A 15,299-nucleotide genomic window follows, 5' to 3' on the forward strand; every position below is an offset into this window, starting at 1 on the left:
AGTATAATTTTTTCCCTTATATAAGAAGAAATTTTGCCAATTATCGGTACTGATATAAATTGTGTTATCAACTTTCTCAAATCCACAGGATTGATCAAGGGGTGCATGTCTTGGGTTTATTGTTATAGAAGTATGGATTGGCGAGCTTGTAGTAAGACCAAAAATAATTTGTTTGGAAGTGCGGAAACAAACAATGTCTTAGGTTTAAAACTACACTTTCAATCAGAAACAATTCATTTTTTGAAAAAAACTCGAATTGATTTACAAATGGGTGTATACGTCATTTACCATAAGAGCATAAACACTTTGCATAAAAATATTAGCATTTTAACGGGACCAGGGCACGATAAGGTAACCGAAATGCGCAGAACTTTTAGAAGTGCATGTGTAGAGTTATTTATTAGAAATTTGATTTTCCTTGGTGGTTCTGTCATTATATGCCAAATTGATGAAAGATCGTTTTTTCACAAGCAAAAATATCATGGGGGACGAACGCCAGAACATCAAGTCTAGGTTTTTGTGATGGTTGATACAAGTTATTTATCGGCAAGAGGATACATGGAGATTGTAGCCCAAAGAGACAAAACTACCATCCTTTATACTTTTCAAAGAATTTGTTTGCCCGGTATGATTATTTATTCAAATCAATGGGCTGCATATAAGGATATTACAAGCTTGGAGGTTCAGCATTATACAGTAAACCGTTCTTTAAATTTTGTTGATTTTGATTACGGTGTCCATACGCAACATATTGAATCGTATTGGAATAAGAATAAAATTTATATTAAAAAAATGAAAGGCGTTAGAAAACAAGATTTTAATTTATATCTTGCTGGGGTCTTCTACACGAACTTGCCTATCTTTTTTTCAACCTAAAAATAGGGGCTAAAAAAATAAAAAAAATAATAATTTAAGAAACCGATAGGCACAGCAAGCTGGTAGGCAAATTCGTGAAGTTAAGCAACAACCCCGATATTTTTGTATTTTAATCGGGGGCATTACAAAAAACTGATGTTGTTTTTAACCTTAAAAATAACACCAACCTCAATACTACTAACCCAATATTACTACCTCAATATCATTTTGCAAAACCACCCAACCCAACTATCTAACCATCAACCATCTCATACAACTACTTATCCCAACCACCCAATCTAACGGTATCTAATCTAACCCACCAAATCTAATACTACCTAACTAAATCTTACCAAATACATCTGTATTTATAAAAACAAAAAGTTGTTTTAATTATATAACAAAAGCACATATAAAACTAAATTGCCACTAAATTATTTAAATAAAATATTAATGATTCCTTTTAGAAGGGCAAAAGGTTTAATTTTAAAAATAACCCCTATGAATATTACAATAGAACATAAAATTTTTCAGTATTTGGATATGCTAAAAAACTTTTTTATAAGAAATAATAGGAGTAAATCGGACAGACCGGTATTTTTTGATATTTTCAAAATCCGAATTTTTTTAACCCCTTAGCTGACAAAACTCAAAGAGGAAGAGGAGTAACAAGAATTTGCAAGTGAAGTCAATAACATTATAACAATCGTAATGTTATAACTGCGGTTCAAGTACACGTAAACTGAAGGAAAAGAACAGGATTGTCTGTTTTTTCTGCATGTAAGCGTAGGTCCACTTGCTATAAAGGAACAATTTTTGAAAACTCGCCACTTCCTTCTATTACTATAATAAAAGTAATAGATATGTGGATTGAGAATGTTCCTTGTGATCTTTTTGCCAAAATTACAGGAATTTATAGATCTTTGGTCTTTGAAATCTGCGATAAGCTACGATCACTGGGTATATTAGACTTATATTTAAATAAGTTTGATAAAATTGGCGGAAATAATGCGATAGTTGAAATTGACGAAAGTAAATTTGGCAGGAGAAAATACAACAGAGGCCACAGAGTAGAAGGCGTTTGGTTTGTGGGAGCCGTCAAAAGAATTAGCAAAAGATTCGTGCTAAGATACGTAGAAAAAAGAGGCGGCTATACTTTAACGACGTCTTGTAAAAAATACATTAAAAAAGAAACGACTATTTATAGTGATTAATGAAAAGGCTATTCAAATCTTTCCAAGGAACTTTTTAAACATCAAACTGTAAACCACTCAAAACATTTTGTTGACAAGCAAACTAACACGCATACCAATACCATAGAAGGTAACTGGAGTGAAATAAAAAGAACAATCTTAATAAGAAACAGAACATGGGAATTAATTGATATATACTTGTTAATATTTATGTTACAAATAAACGAAGGCAGAAACAGTCTAGAGGTCTTATTAAAATTTTTTTATTAATATTTATTTATAAATGGTTTGTTGATTTGTAAATTTATTTGTTTTTTATTTGTTTACTTATTATTTATTTGTTAATTGTGCATAGATTTTTCAATTGAAAAATTGGGGTTAAAAAATTTCAAATTTTGGAAATATCAAAAAATACCGAACAGGCCAACTTTAACCCCGCATTTCTTCTTTCCACCCCAATAACAACCATTCTTTTTCATGGGTTCTTTCTATCAATCTACGTTCCCAAATCCTGTAATTACATGACTTCTATTGTGTTTGTTCTTTCATATTTTAGTTTAATCTATTTCTACAATACAATTTTCTCACCCAAATGTCTGATTGATTTTAGAATAAGATTATAAATTCAAAACTACGCATAATACAAAAAATATCCCAAACTTGATCTTTTGATTTTTAAAAATAATAATTATTAAATCAACTGACGCTTTAATTGACAACATATCTATAACTTTAAGAATAAATAAATGACTGGTTCTAATAAAAAAAAAACAGTTTTCTTACAAATGGACATTGTATACTTATATTTAGGTCAGGTACAAATTAAAGTAGTATTGTAATTATCTCGTGTATTAATTTGTGGCCCAAAAACTTTTATTCTTGTTTTATTAGAGCATTTTTGGCAGCATTGTTGGGATTTTATACTTATTAAATTAAAATAAAAATTATTTAATTTTTCCTAATTTATCATTCTCGCATTTTTGAAGTTCATTTTTAGAGGAAAATTTTATAAAACCCTCCCCAACCCACTTTTTGTACCATGGATAGCAGTTTAGCCAGTAGGTCAAATGAAGAAACTTCGACATTATAATTCTAGATAAGTCGGCTCCTATATATTTGATAAGAATTATATTGTCTTTACAAGAACTGCAAGTATACCCATATCTTCTTAATATATACTATCTTTATAGAGTGTAAAATAATCATCACTCATACAAGTTATTTCTTAACATTTGATGTTCACGAGGCGTCCAATATTTTCTACTAATTGCATTGCTTACCTTTCTACAAAAAAAATTTCAAAATTTACTTCATAAATGTTAGCATACCTCTCTAAAAGTTTATTCTTAAGAATAAATTTAAAAAATGGCATGCTAACATTTAATAAGTGTGCGCCAAAATCGTGGAAATTTACTGAATAATGTGGTTTTTTTGCTCCCAAATCCTCTTCTTGGCCAATTTTTTAGTTAAAGCCCTTCTATTTTATATAAATAGATTAATAAAATTTTTTCTCCCCAAATTTTAATATTCAAAATAATAAACCTAAGTAACAATTTACTTGAGTTTTAAATAAAAATTTTTATGGTTTTTAATCAACATAAAACGTAATAAATATGGCAATATCATGATTTTGGTTTGACATCAAGATGGTGTTTGCTGTTTAGTTGCTGCCCAATTCCCTTCTATAGTGTTAGTATGCACAAAGGTTGTTGAATCCTTAAAAAAAGGCCGTGATTTATTGTCATGTGTTTTTTATTGTGAATTTAACTTTATCACATCACTTCCAATAATCTGAATAAATAATAGATTCTTTATTTGAAAGTTTAAAAATTATTTTATTCAATAATAAGGAGGATCTATTAGGAACTGAAAACAAAACGGTTTTACAATTAGTGATTCTTTCAATTACTCCAAATCCCAAACACCACGACTACATGTCGTCTTTGGTATTCGCGTTTTCCAAATTTACTTTCATCAAGTTCAATAATCGTATCTGGTCAACCAAATAATTATCTTTTTTCTGTAAATACTTAAAATATAGTTTTTCTGTTGTTACTATTTTTAGAAATTTTGTTATCACAAACGACCTTACACCTAAAATCTTAGAAATATGTAATGGTTTTAGTCTTTCCATCCATAAATTTTAAACTTTCAAGATTAAAAGGCGAATAATCTTTCGTCTTTCAAAAGCAGTATTACTAAATAAACTTCTTTCAACACCAAATTTTTTATCTTTGCAACGTATTTTGTTTTGTTTACATAAACGTAATTTAACTTCTTTCCCACATTTGTTGTAAGTTCTTTTTAAAAGATGTTTTCCTATAAAATCGTAAATTTTTTGAAGATTTTCTTCGCTCTGCATTTTAAAATTTTGGGGGTAAAAAAATTTTATTAACCTATTTATGTAAAACAGGGGGCTTCAACTGAAAAAACTCCGACACTACAATTATTTAATAAAAGATAAAATTTTTTAGCAACATGGTGCTCTCTAAACACAAACTCCGATAAAAATGTTTTCCTCTGTTCTATATTTATCCCTTTTCTGTCTTTTATACTATACTTAAGCCAATTACTATATGATTCAACATGCTGAGTGTGCACACCAGATATTGGATCATTAAAATTATATTAATGACAAATACTATTGTAAGTATATAAATTAGATTTCGCAAGGCTGTTATGAGCTTTCCGTTCGTCAGAATGAATAATATTACCTAGAATCATAATTTATCAATAATAAGAAGAAGTACATTAGCAGAACGAGATTCAACAATTGTTAATACCCCAAAGTTGGTTTATGTGTGTGATGTATCAACGATACAAAAACACCAACAAGGTAAGAATGGTCTTCCTCTCTGACTTTTTTACATTATGATTTATTTTTTTGATCTATCTAGGCTATAATATTGGGCCTGTCCAGTTTAATTGGGTTTTCTACAAAAAACATACTTATTTAATCAATAATAATTTCCTAAATTCACGCCATTGATCGTTTACCTATCTCGTTATACTTCAAGATTTTATCAATTTTTTCTTTGTGTGCGTAAAAACATGCTATCCTTAAAATGGTCTTAATATCTGCCTTAAAATTTATGATACAAGAATTAGACCTAATTGTTTTGGTTGTTTGGTAATGATCACAACAACAAAACACACTCCCTCATTCAAAACGATTCAAAACATTTATGTTTTGTTTAAACAGCATGTTTTTATTACAATACTTACAAAGTTATCATTTTTAATTAATTTTTATTTAGACAATTTGTCAATCAATTCAAAAGCCGCTTCTTAAACAATTTCTTCAAGTTAAAAAAAAGTCATTAAAGGGTAAAAAAATTAAAAAACAAGGTGCATGCATACGCCCCCGGGTAAGGCAACATATGGTCACCGATCCAAAAACTTTTATAAAAATTCATATCATCGTCTCTATTAGGCGATAATAACACGATTTGTAAAAGTAGAAAAAACAACCATAAAATGAATTTATTTTTTGCAAAATTATTATGTTTTGAATAGGCGGAATCTCGGATTGCTGGGGTTGACTGTATCAAAGACTCGCAGGCAGTTTATTTATAGCGTTAATTATATTTTGTTTATTCCAACCTAATATGTACGCCATTTGACCATAAGAAGCATCTGTAAATCACAAATTTATTATTTTAGGCAATAAAATATTTTCAAAGTGTGTGTGTTCAAACAAGAAATTTTTCCAGATAGAAAAAAACAATCTGCACCTTTTCCATTTGCATCGTAAAAAAGCACCATCGGAGCATTCTATTTGCGTATCAAACGCGCGACAAGGACTTTTTGCCTCTGCTTTGACGATTTTACTTCAAAATACAAATCTTGTAATTCTTCGTTTGTCATCACAATTCTTCTCATTTTTATAAGAGGGGTTAAAAATAAATTTTTTGCCCCCCTTAAAGTCGGTGTCCGGTTAAAAGATCCCCCTGTAAGGGATCTTTCAGCAAAAAATATAAGATGGAATATGTTATTTTAAAATTTTACATTTATATAAGACAATAATAGATTTTTTAGTAACTGATAATGTATTAATTAAATAACTAAAAAATTAGATAAACAAATGATTTTATGGGTTACTAATTAAACTACAAAAATCAATAATTTAAAACTTTAATAACAGAAAAAATAAACTCGCATCCATAATTACATTCTCTAGTTTTCCTTAAAAAAAGTTTTGCTTCTCTATCAAAATATATTCGTTTCCGTTTAAATATCACATTTAACTTTGTTTTTTGAATGGATATAATTCTTACAACGTCTTTTTCATCTTTTAATTTACTGATAAATAAATAAAAACTATAACGACCCTTTTCAAATGTATTTATAAAAGTATTGTGCTGTTCTTCCATTGCATTATTGGTTTTCGAAAGTTTAATGTTAAAATATAATGCGATTGCCAAATGTCAGGTGGAAATTTACAGCAAATATCAAGATATGTGAAGTAAAAATGGTTGTAAGTTTTTCTAAGCAAGAGAAAAATCTAGATAGTTTTTAACTCTAAAAATAAATTATTTATTTCGTCATAATCAACATAAGCTAATGCATTTAATGCTAAAATAAACCTTCTTACTTTTCTGTCAGATGAATAAATAGATGACAAGCCAGAGCTTTTAATTGGTATAACTTAAGCCAGTGATGGATAAAACAAACAGCACGAAATTCGACAACTCGTAAAATCATTTGAAATGCAGAAATTGCTGCATATTCAAATTCCATTTTTAGTATTTGTGAATTAAACCCGCGAATTGACTGCTATAATATTGAAAACAAACTTATGTAGATCTAATGGCTTTTATTTTTTAATATTGAAAAAACAACGGGAAAAACATGGTTATCTGGGACATAGTTTATAGTATACAATTGAAAATATGAAAATAAAATCATGCTAAAAGTACCATCAACGGCCCATAAACCATTATGTCGCAGTTTTTGTACTGCTGATTCTGAATGAAACAATAATAAATCATAGTTTTCTTTAAAATTGCCGAGGTTTTCGGGTCCGTATTGATAGAAATGGTCTCCCGTATGAGTAACTAATAAATTTGCAGCCGGTCTCAAGGTCTGGTTTGCATATGATATAGGATTAAGATGCTTCATTCTTGCATTGCGCAAAATTCTATCAATCTGATCAAAAGATTCTAACGCCCCAACAAAATCACAATTCGCTTCTCTAATAGTCGAAAAATATCATTTTTAGGCGCTTCAGACCTAGAAATTATTTGTTCTTTCACTTTTTCTATTGACGGTTTACGAACGGCCAACACTAAATCGGGAAGATGGTTATGACCAGATGTAACACCAAATGAAGAAAGATTAGTAACATAACTGAGATTTATAATACCAGACGCCGAACAACCCATATTTATACACATCCCCCGATAGTTTCTCGATTAATCCATCCTTTTTGTCAAAAATATATTTACCAAAGTTGATAATTTGATCTATTCCTTTCTGGCTTTTCACAATAATTCTCATTTTAAGTGTTAAAAAATAAAAAACTTCCTTTAGATTTTTTTAACCCTTAAAATCGGGATCTTTTGCGTGGGGCCGTAAAAAACTGGCAGGAAGTTATTCTGTAGAATATATCTATCTATCTGCATTGATTAATTTGTTGTGTGGTGTAGTACATTAAAAACTGTAATAATACAGAAAATCGACTTTTTATCTATAACATTTACATTGCCACCTATCAATAATTATACAAATATAAATGACATAAGATATAATACAAAAATTTCAATCAATAAAAGGATGTAAATTTGAGTTTAAAAAATAAAAAAAATTATGGTCGCGCGACAATTAATATCTTAGGATACACTATAGTGTTGTAAGGGTCATTAACTCCAGATAAATCTCGAATAGGTCCATTAGAAAGAAATTTTGTATTAAAAATATCAAGCAGCTGCAATCTGTTGTAGACCGTCCTTCTACAACATAAAAATAAAAAAATTTTATTTTGGTATTTTCTTGAAAAAAATTATTTATTATAATTTTTTTAAAGGAGGTTATTGAAGATGATTAAAGACACTAAACAAAATTTATTTAAAAATTTTAAGAATCATTTAAGTGCAGGTATTGACATTAGAAATGTTATTGGGTGGTATTAATTCGCCGGGAAGCCTTCTTCTGTCTTCCAGACAATCAATTATGGGACTTCTGGGTTTCTATCGCATGTTTGTAAGAAATTTTAGTGAAAAGGTTTTAGATATATATCGCACGATTAATGAGGAAGGCCCTGTTTTGTTAAAGTAAAAAGTGAAGTCGAAAATCTCAGGCAAGAACTCATTAAATCTCCATGGCTGGGGTTACCAGATATGAAGCCGATGCATTCGATTTATGTATCGGAAGTATGCTTTTACAGATTCAAAATGGCAAAGAAGCAATAATTCGCTGTTTCAGTAGAGTACTTAACAACCCTCGGCGTAACTACACGACCTTCGAAAAAAAGCTTTAGCAATAATATATGCTATTAAAACCTTCAAGATGTACTTACATTATGAATTTCATAAAGGGTGCGACCACAAACCACTTACGTGGTTATACAAGATGAAAAATTCTCAAGGAAGAATGCCTGATGGTTAATGTTTTTGAGCGACCTAAAATTTAAGCTAGAATACAAAAGAGGAAAATTACATATCTTACCGGATCGCTTATCAAGGGTGTGTGTCACAACGATTAACTCTAAGATGGCCAGTGAAGAACAAAATTTAATCGAGAAGTTCATCACTACATAGATCACAAAGGAACTGAGGCAACTATTTTATTTCTTAAATCGCACAATTTGATTTTTGGAATGAAAACTATTGAAATCAAAATATCATAAAGAATTGCAAGACGTGAATTGAACATAAAAAGCTGCGTAAGGGGTTTGTAACATTTTCAGCATTATTAGGGTCTGCATTACAAATAATTAGGATAGATTGTATGGATCCTTTGTCAAAATGTGTATCTAGTAGAAAATTTGGATCTGGTCTAATATCTGCCCTTTTAGGGCAGATATTAGACCAGATTTATTTTTTACCCCTTAAATGAGAAGACAACAAACAAGATTTGAACGGTTGATGATAATTCGTCAAATGAATACTGAAAATGTCATTAATATTCTACGATCTAAAAATTTATTGCTTTCTTATTTAGAATGTGAAGCATGTATGCTGCCAATGGTTGAAAGATCTAGAAAAGTTTTAGATGGGGTTTGTTGGGTTTGTACAAATGCTAATTGCTATAAATTTAGAACCACAAAAAGTATACGGACAAACTCTTTCTTTGATAAATTTAGGATTTCTTTATCAGATATTTTTTCTGTTGTAATAGACGAAGTGCATAAAAAGCCGTCTGAAATTTTTTGTTTTTATTGTTTGGGGAGATGCGTCTGGACATGGAGTAATAAAAATGTTATTGGATGCGCAAAGAAAAAGTGCAGAAGAAAGGCTCTTCTCTTTAGAAAACCCCCGTTTTATGATGCAAAATAATGCTGGAAAAAAAATTACAGAGCCATTTTTTTAATTCTATATACAAATTCTGTCAAAACCATATGTTCAATAACTGGTATTAGCAAAAAGGCAGTCAGAAAAATATGAAAAGGTCGGACACTATTTAAAAAGACCTCGGATGATAGGCGGAGAAGGCATCGTCGTCAAAGTTGACAAAAACAAGTTTGGCAAACGGAAATATTACCGTGGTCATGGTGTTGACGGCGTTTGAGTACTCGGAATGGTTGAAAGATTATCTTAACGACGCATTGTTCTACTTCATTTAAAAAACGAGATAAATTTACTCTTAATACTTCAATTACCAAATACGTTCTAAAGGAAGTATTATACATACTGATGGCTGGAAGGGTTATAGTGGGTTAACATCTCTTGGATACAAACATTATACGGTTAACCATAATAAAAACTTTAAAGATCCAGAGACCGGCATCCATACGAATACTATTGAAGGAAGTTGGTTTGCTTAAAAAACAATTCATTTGAGAAAGAGAAATTATACATTAATCAAACCTTATCTTAAAATCTTTATGTTTTCAAGACTGTTTGGTGAAAAAAAGATTTAGAACTTTTATTAGACTATTATTAAATATTTGAATAAATTTTTTTATTTTCAAGAACCCCTTTAATTTTTTTTTCATGAACACATTAAGAAAAAAACCAGAAAATAATTCAAATTTCGGCGCCGCTTCATCTTTCCAACCGCCCTATGAATAACTATGTACAAAATTTTTTAAAGTGAACGTAGTTATTCGGAGGGGGATGGAAAGATGGAGTAAAGGTAAAAAAAATTATTTTTTAACCCTTATTATGGATCAGCTAAAAGAAATAATTTTATTTTTTAATTTGGTGAAGCATTTTTTTTAAAATACTAAGACAATGGATTTTTTTATAGAATTTAACATTGTAAAAAAACAAATAATTTGTTTGAGGTGTGATGGAAGAATGAGGATTATGGTGGCTGCCACGTATATAGACAGGTATGCTTACAGATGCTCTTCTAAGGCATGTAGATCAAAGGCAAGCCTAAAGAAGGGGTCTAAAATGGCCTCCCTGAATATAAACTTTGTAAAAATTCTTAGGCGAATGTATTGCTAGCTATATGAATATACCCCAGCACAGGCAATTGATTTCTGCGATTGTTCGGAAAACAATTACATTAAAATCAAAGATTTGATTTTGCAAGTAACTTCTGAACAAGAGCCAAAAATGGTTTAAATGGGTGGAGAAGGTATTGGGGTGCAGTTTGACGAAGCTTCTATCTGTAATGGGAAGTTAAAACCCAACCCATCTAGTCCTCTAGACAACAAGCCTAACGTACAATGGTTAGTAAAGGATGTAGAAGAGGGAAATTTTAGGAACTTTGTTCTTAAGCTTGTTCTTAAAAGAAAGGTTCCGACTATATTAGACATGTTCGAAGAACGTGTTGTACCCGAATCTATCATTATTATTGATGGTTATCCACCTTACCCCGGGCCGTTGCTAAATTTGGATCTTGCCATGAAGTGGTAAACCACTCTGTTGGGTTTTTAATGCTCAAAGGGCACATACGAACCCAATTTAAAACCCGTGGTCTCATCTTAAGAATACTTATCGAAAACGTGGCGATATTAATAAAGGGAAAAATAATTGTTTTTAATGAATGGAAATGGAGGGAAAAAATATCAAAAATAGCGGTAACAGGACGCTAAGGTTAACTTTTTATAAATTAATGAAAATGTTTAAGAACTAATTCTTTTTAACTAATAGTCTTTTAAATATATATTTTAATTTTTGCACTAATGAAGGCGGAAGTGGAAAGATGAAGTAGCGCCAGATTTTTTAATTAAAGCAGATGAAAACGAAATTTTAATCTTATTGTTTGGATAAAATTTAATCAGAGATGAAAAGATTTGTAAGCTTTGTTTTAAAAATATGCGCCTCATGCATAATTCTAAAATTTCCGCCAGGTTTGAATGGAAATGCTGCTTTTACGGTTGTCATTACTATCGAACAACTATCTCCTCGCGGTTCAATTCTTGCTCTATTCTTTTAAAAAGAATATTAAATAATACTAAAAGGAAATTACTACTAAACGTATGGTGAAAATTATTCTAAGATCATTGAACATTAGGCACTGAGAAAATGCCTTTAACCAAGCTGCAAAACATTATAAACGAACAAACTTCTTTATTTTTTATTAATAATCCCATTAAACCGGAAGGTCCTAATATTATTGTACAAATAGATGAAACCAAGTTGAATTGTAATGTTAAGAGTCATAGAGATAAACCTTTACAGGCCTGTTGGTGTTTCTGCATTGTAGAAACATCATTTAAACCTGCATCGGAAAAGCTACACTGTCGTAGAATCTAGATCTGCGTTCGTTCTTATTTCTATAATAAATCTTATTGCTAAAGCCGGAAGTATTATATACTCCGATGAATAGAAAGCTTATCTATCTCAGATGATTATGACTATTACACTGTTTGTCATAAGTACAACTTTATAGATCTATTAATAGCATAAATACCCAGCATGTAGAATCTTATAATAACAAGCATAAGGTTCAAATTAAGTCAAGAAAGTGAATGACTTTGGCTCAAAGAAAAATTTTCTATTAGAATTCATGTTTAGAAAGCAGAATACTACTGAAAAATTTTTTCCTTTATTGAACTATTAAAATATTTTTTTCACCGGGGGCTAAGAGAACCTAGGAGTTTTAACACGAGTTGCACCAAAAAGTATGACCTACAAATTTTTCGTTTTTTACCCTTAAAAATGAAATTTTGGGTGTTTAGAAAGAAAGAACTCAAAAGTTTGATTTTAGATAATTTATGGAAATATCTGTATTTACTGTAAAGAAGCAGTTAAATATGTTAGAAGAAACAAATATGAGTTTATGGGGTATAATAATAAATTTTACAAAATTTATAAAAAACAAATTGGTTTATGGATGCATTCAATTTTTTCGAATACTAAAATAAAAAAATATAAAGTTTTGAGAATAAGAGAACTGTGGCTTATTAAAGCCATCTATTGGTGTGATAGCATATATTTTAGGGATAAATAGAAACACGGTTTATTGAATTTTAAAAGACTTGTCAAAAATATTAGTTGATAAATTTTATAGTTATAAAAATTATGTTGGAAGTTCCGATGAAATAATAGAAATAGATGAATCAAAAATAGGAAAAAGGAAATACAATAAGGGATATCCAATTAACGGCGTGTGGATAATTGGTTTAGTTAAAAGAGGAGAAAAGGAAAAAACTTCATTATTTCAAGTAGATGATAGGACCAAGTGTACACTTCAAATAAAAATCAAAAATTTGGTAAAAAAAGGTGCAACAATTTACAGCGATTGTTAGAAAGGCTATAATAGCTTAAATGAATGTGGATATGTGCACAAAACTGTTAATCACAGTAAATGGTTTAAAGACTTGGCCAGTGGAGTTAGCATAAATACCATTGAAGGAACACGGCCTGGTTTAAAGGCTTATAACCTTTTAGATGTAGAACCAAAAAGCTTATTAATTCATGTATAATGAGATGCATGCTAATTAACAATTATAAAGATCATCCACCAATAACTTTTATTAAATCAGCTTCAATAAAAATTATTTATTACACACCTTTTTACTAAAAATTATTCGTTTAAAGCAATAAAATTAAAATTCAAGTTTTTGAGTTCTTTCTTTCTAAACATTTGAATTTCATTTTTAAGGGTAAAAAACGAAAAATTTGTAGGTCATACTTTTTATTGCAACTCGTGTTCTTAAACCAAGAACCTAATCACAAACCGGGGGACTGTAAGGATCTGATCCAAATATTTCGGTTTCTGTAACACTTTTCGGTGTAGGGAACTTGGGAGCTTCATTTTTCTTGATTTCCAATGGAGTAATGTCTACACCATTCAATGTGTCCTCTATCAGTTTTACTTCCCCCGGCAAGCTGTATTTTATTTAGATTTGGGTTCATATTATTTCCCTTTAATCTTCTAAAAACTTATCGCAACAACACGCCATGTTCTTTAATAGTATTTCTGTATAATAACTATATCGTCCATATAAATTTCTATCCCGTTTTCTTTCGAATCTCTAAAAATTCTATTCACAATCTTTTTAAAATTTGCGGCGAATTCTTGTAGCTCATGACCGTTGAATTTCATTTGTATACTTGCCTGTTAAATCCAACAACTGTCATAACTTGTCTTCTCCACCAATCTCAATGCCAAAAATCCTTTCTTTAACTCTACCACTGTTATTGCTTTTGCGCTATGCGTTGCTCTTATTACATCTCTTGTATTTGATAACCGATATTCATCTTTTTCTACCATATCATTTGGATCGATAAAACTACTTATCAATCTAAACTTTCTATTTGGTTTTTTTAGTGCCCTAACTGAAATTCTTTACGTTGATGTTTATTTCCTTATTACTTCTCTTCATAATAAATCTCCTAGTTGTTTTACTGTGTTTTCAATTTATGCTTGTGGCACCATCTGCCTCTTTTTAAAAACTTTTTTTCTTTCTTCTCTAGTAATTTTACATTTTTTTAATCTACAGTATATAATATTACTCGTATTCTACCCCAAAACTTCCTTAAATTCCCTTATATACTCTTTAAATTCAGTTTCTTCTTAATATAATCACCCCTGCTCACTTTGGTATAATACGACATTTTGTTTAACCTTCCACTCGTTTACTTTTATATTTTAAATTAATTTACTATTAATTTTTGTGGTATTCACCATTTTTTTATTTAACAAACAAAATAAAAAGATGTCAAGCCAATGGGGTTTATTAATAAATAATTTATCATAACTATACTTTAGGCAGGATTCGCTACCCTACAAATACGCCACTCACATATACAGTGCACGTCAAAATCTTAAGACACCTAAAAAAAAATTTTTTCCCATGCAAAATTAAACAAGATACAATTCTAAAATTATAATCGTATTTAAACATTGTAATTAAAATAATTTAAAGAATACCTTTTATTAAATCTTACTTTATATATGTCTAATCTGGTTTTTGATTTTTTTTGTCTTAAGTGGTGCGTCAAAATCTTAAGACACTCCCCTCAAAAACACGTTTTATAGAATTGTAAATATTACATTCGTTTTATTTTGTTACAATAAACTACTGCATGATTTTATTTTTTTGATATAAGCTACTACAAAACGCTTAAAAAAAACAATTAGTCTTACAATTAAACGGGACGTCTCATTAAACTCAAATTTTGAAGTACAAACACATGCTTAAAATAATGATATCTGTTATTTATTGTTTTTTGATTTAGAAAAGTCATTTTAAACTTCTTTAACTTTTCTTAGGGACATGATGGTTTTGATGTTTTTTTAAAAAAAATTATTTATCCCCTAAGGAGAAAAGGAAAATTTTTAGGTGAGTATGAAAAAGGACAGATTGATGCTTATTTTCAAATAGGAAAAAATATTAAGCAAATTAGTACTATATTGGACAGAAGCAGGACCGCAATTAGAAATTACCTGCCTTTAAAGAATGTAAATAAAATTACTAACAAAAAAGGAAGAAAAAGAACTCTTTCTTTTAGAACAGTTAAAAAAATTCAAAGTATGGGTTCTAATAAAGCCATAATTATTTCTAAAATTAAAGCTGATTTAGATTTATCAGTATCAAAATCTACTGTTTTAAGAGCAATTAAAGAAGATAATAATCTTGTTTATAAAAAAATGAGACAGAGTCCGAATTTAAAGGAAGTGCATAAATTA

General features: G+C 29.7%; 11 protein-coding genes across 11 annotated transcripts; 7 read left to right on the plus strand and 4 right to left on the minus strand.

The window, feature by feature from the left end:
• Positions 1-105: 105 nt before the first annotated feature.
• AAJ76_85000106 (hypothetical protein) lies at positions 106-513 on the plus strand (the record flags this gene model as incomplete). The annotated part of the gene is made up of 1 exon (XM_024476540.1): positions 106-513. One exon carries the CDS (start codon positions 106-108, stop codon positions 511-513), a length of 408 nt encoding a protein of 135 aa, XP_024330042.1.
• Positions 514-522: 9 nt separating this feature from the next.
• On the plus strand, positions 523-876 carry AAJ76_85000523 (hypothetical protein; the record flags this gene model as incomplete). The annotated part of the gene is made up of 1 exon (XM_024476547.1): positions 523-876. The coding sequence occupies one exon, from the start codon at positions 523-525 to the stop codon at positions 874-876; it is 354 nt and encodes a 117-aa protein (XP_024330043.1).
• Positions 877-1,308: 432 nt separating this feature from the next.
• On the plus strand, positions 1,309-1,494 carry AAJ76_850001309 (hypothetical protein; the record flags this gene model as incomplete). The annotated part of the gene is made up of 1 exon (XM_024476542.1): positions 1,309-1,494. One exon carries the CDS (start codon positions 1,309-1,311, stop codon positions 1,492-1,494), a length of 186 nt encoding a protein of 61 aa, XP_024330044.1.
• Positions 1,495-1,718: 224 nt separating this feature from the next.
• AAJ76_850001719 (putative transposase-like protein) lies at positions 1,719-2,069 on the plus strand (the record flags this gene model as incomplete). Its single annotated transcript, XM_024476545.1, has 1 exon — positions 1,719-2,069. The coding sequence occupies one exon, from the start codon at positions 1,719-1,721 to the stop codon at positions 2,067-2,069; it is 351 nt and encodes a 116-aa protein (XP_024330045.1).
• Positions 2,070-4,191: 2,122 nt separating this feature from the next.
• AAJ76_850004410 (hypothetical protein) lies at positions 4,192-4,410 on the minus strand (the record flags this gene model as incomplete). The annotated part of the gene is made up of 1 exon (XM_024476546.1): positions 4,192-4,410. One exon carries the CDS (start codon positions 4,408-4,410, stop codon positions 4,192-4,194), a length of 219 nt encoding a protein of 72 aa, XP_024330046.1.
• Positions 4,411-6,854: 2,444 nt separating this feature from the next.
• Positions 6,855-7,169, minus strand: AAJ76_850007169 (hypothetical protein; the record flags this gene model as incomplete). The annotated part of the gene is made up of 1 exon (XM_024476548.1): positions 6,855-7,169. One exon carries the CDS (start codon positions 7,167-7,169, stop codon positions 6,855-6,857), a length of 315 nt encoding a protein of 104 aa, XP_024330047.1.
• A 216-nt stretch (positions 7,170-7,385) lies between these two features.
• Positions 7,386-7,547, minus strand: AAJ76_850007547 (hypothetical protein; the record flags this gene model as incomplete). Its single annotated transcript, XM_024476549.1, has 1 exon — positions 7,386-7,547. The coding sequence occupies one exon, from the start codon at positions 7,545-7,547 to the stop codon at positions 7,386-7,388; it is 162 nt and encodes a 53-aa protein (XP_024330048.1).
• A 1,553-nt stretch (positions 7,548-9,100) lies between these two features.
• On the plus strand, positions 9,101-9,544 carry AAJ76_850009101 (hypothetical protein; the record flags this gene model as incomplete). Its single annotated transcript, XM_024476550.1, has 1 exon — positions 9,101-9,544. The coding sequence occupies one exon, from the start codon at positions 9,101-9,103 to the stop codon at positions 9,542-9,544; it is 444 nt and encodes a 147-aa protein (XP_024330049.1).
• A 1,550-nt stretch (positions 9,545-11,094) lies between these two features.
• Positions 11,095-11,253, plus strand: AAJ76_8500011095 (hypothetical protein; the record flags this gene model as incomplete). Its single annotated transcript, XM_024476541.1, has 1 exon — positions 11,095-11,253. The coding sequence occupies one exon, from the start codon at positions 11,095-11,097 to the stop codon at positions 11,251-11,253; it is 159 nt and encodes a 52-aa protein (XP_024330050.1).
• A 3,135-nt stretch (positions 11,254-14,388) lies between these two features.
• On the minus strand, positions 14,389-14,514 carry AAJ76_8500014514 (hypothetical protein; the record flags this gene model as incomplete). Its single annotated transcript, XM_024476543.1, has 1 exon — positions 14,389-14,514. The coding sequence occupies one exon, from the start codon at positions 14,512-14,514 to the stop codon at positions 14,389-14,391; it is 126 nt and encodes a 41-aa protein (XP_024330051.1).
• A 629-nt stretch (positions 14,515-15,143) lies between these two features.
• Positions 15,144-15,299, plus strand: AAJ76_8500015144 (hypothetical protein; the record flags this gene model as incomplete). The annotated part of the gene is made up of 1 exon (XM_024476544.1): positions 15,144-15,299. A coding segment is annotated over one exon (156 nt), but the record flags the coding sequence as incomplete, so codon positions are not given.

Source organism: Vairimorpha ceranae, assembly GCF_000988165.1.
Source record: "Vairimorpha ceranae strain PA08 1199 chromosome Unknown NODE_85, whole genome shotgun sequence".
Taxonomy (NCBI): Eukaryota; Fungi; Microsporidia; family Nosematidae; genus Vairimorpha; species Vairimorpha ceranae.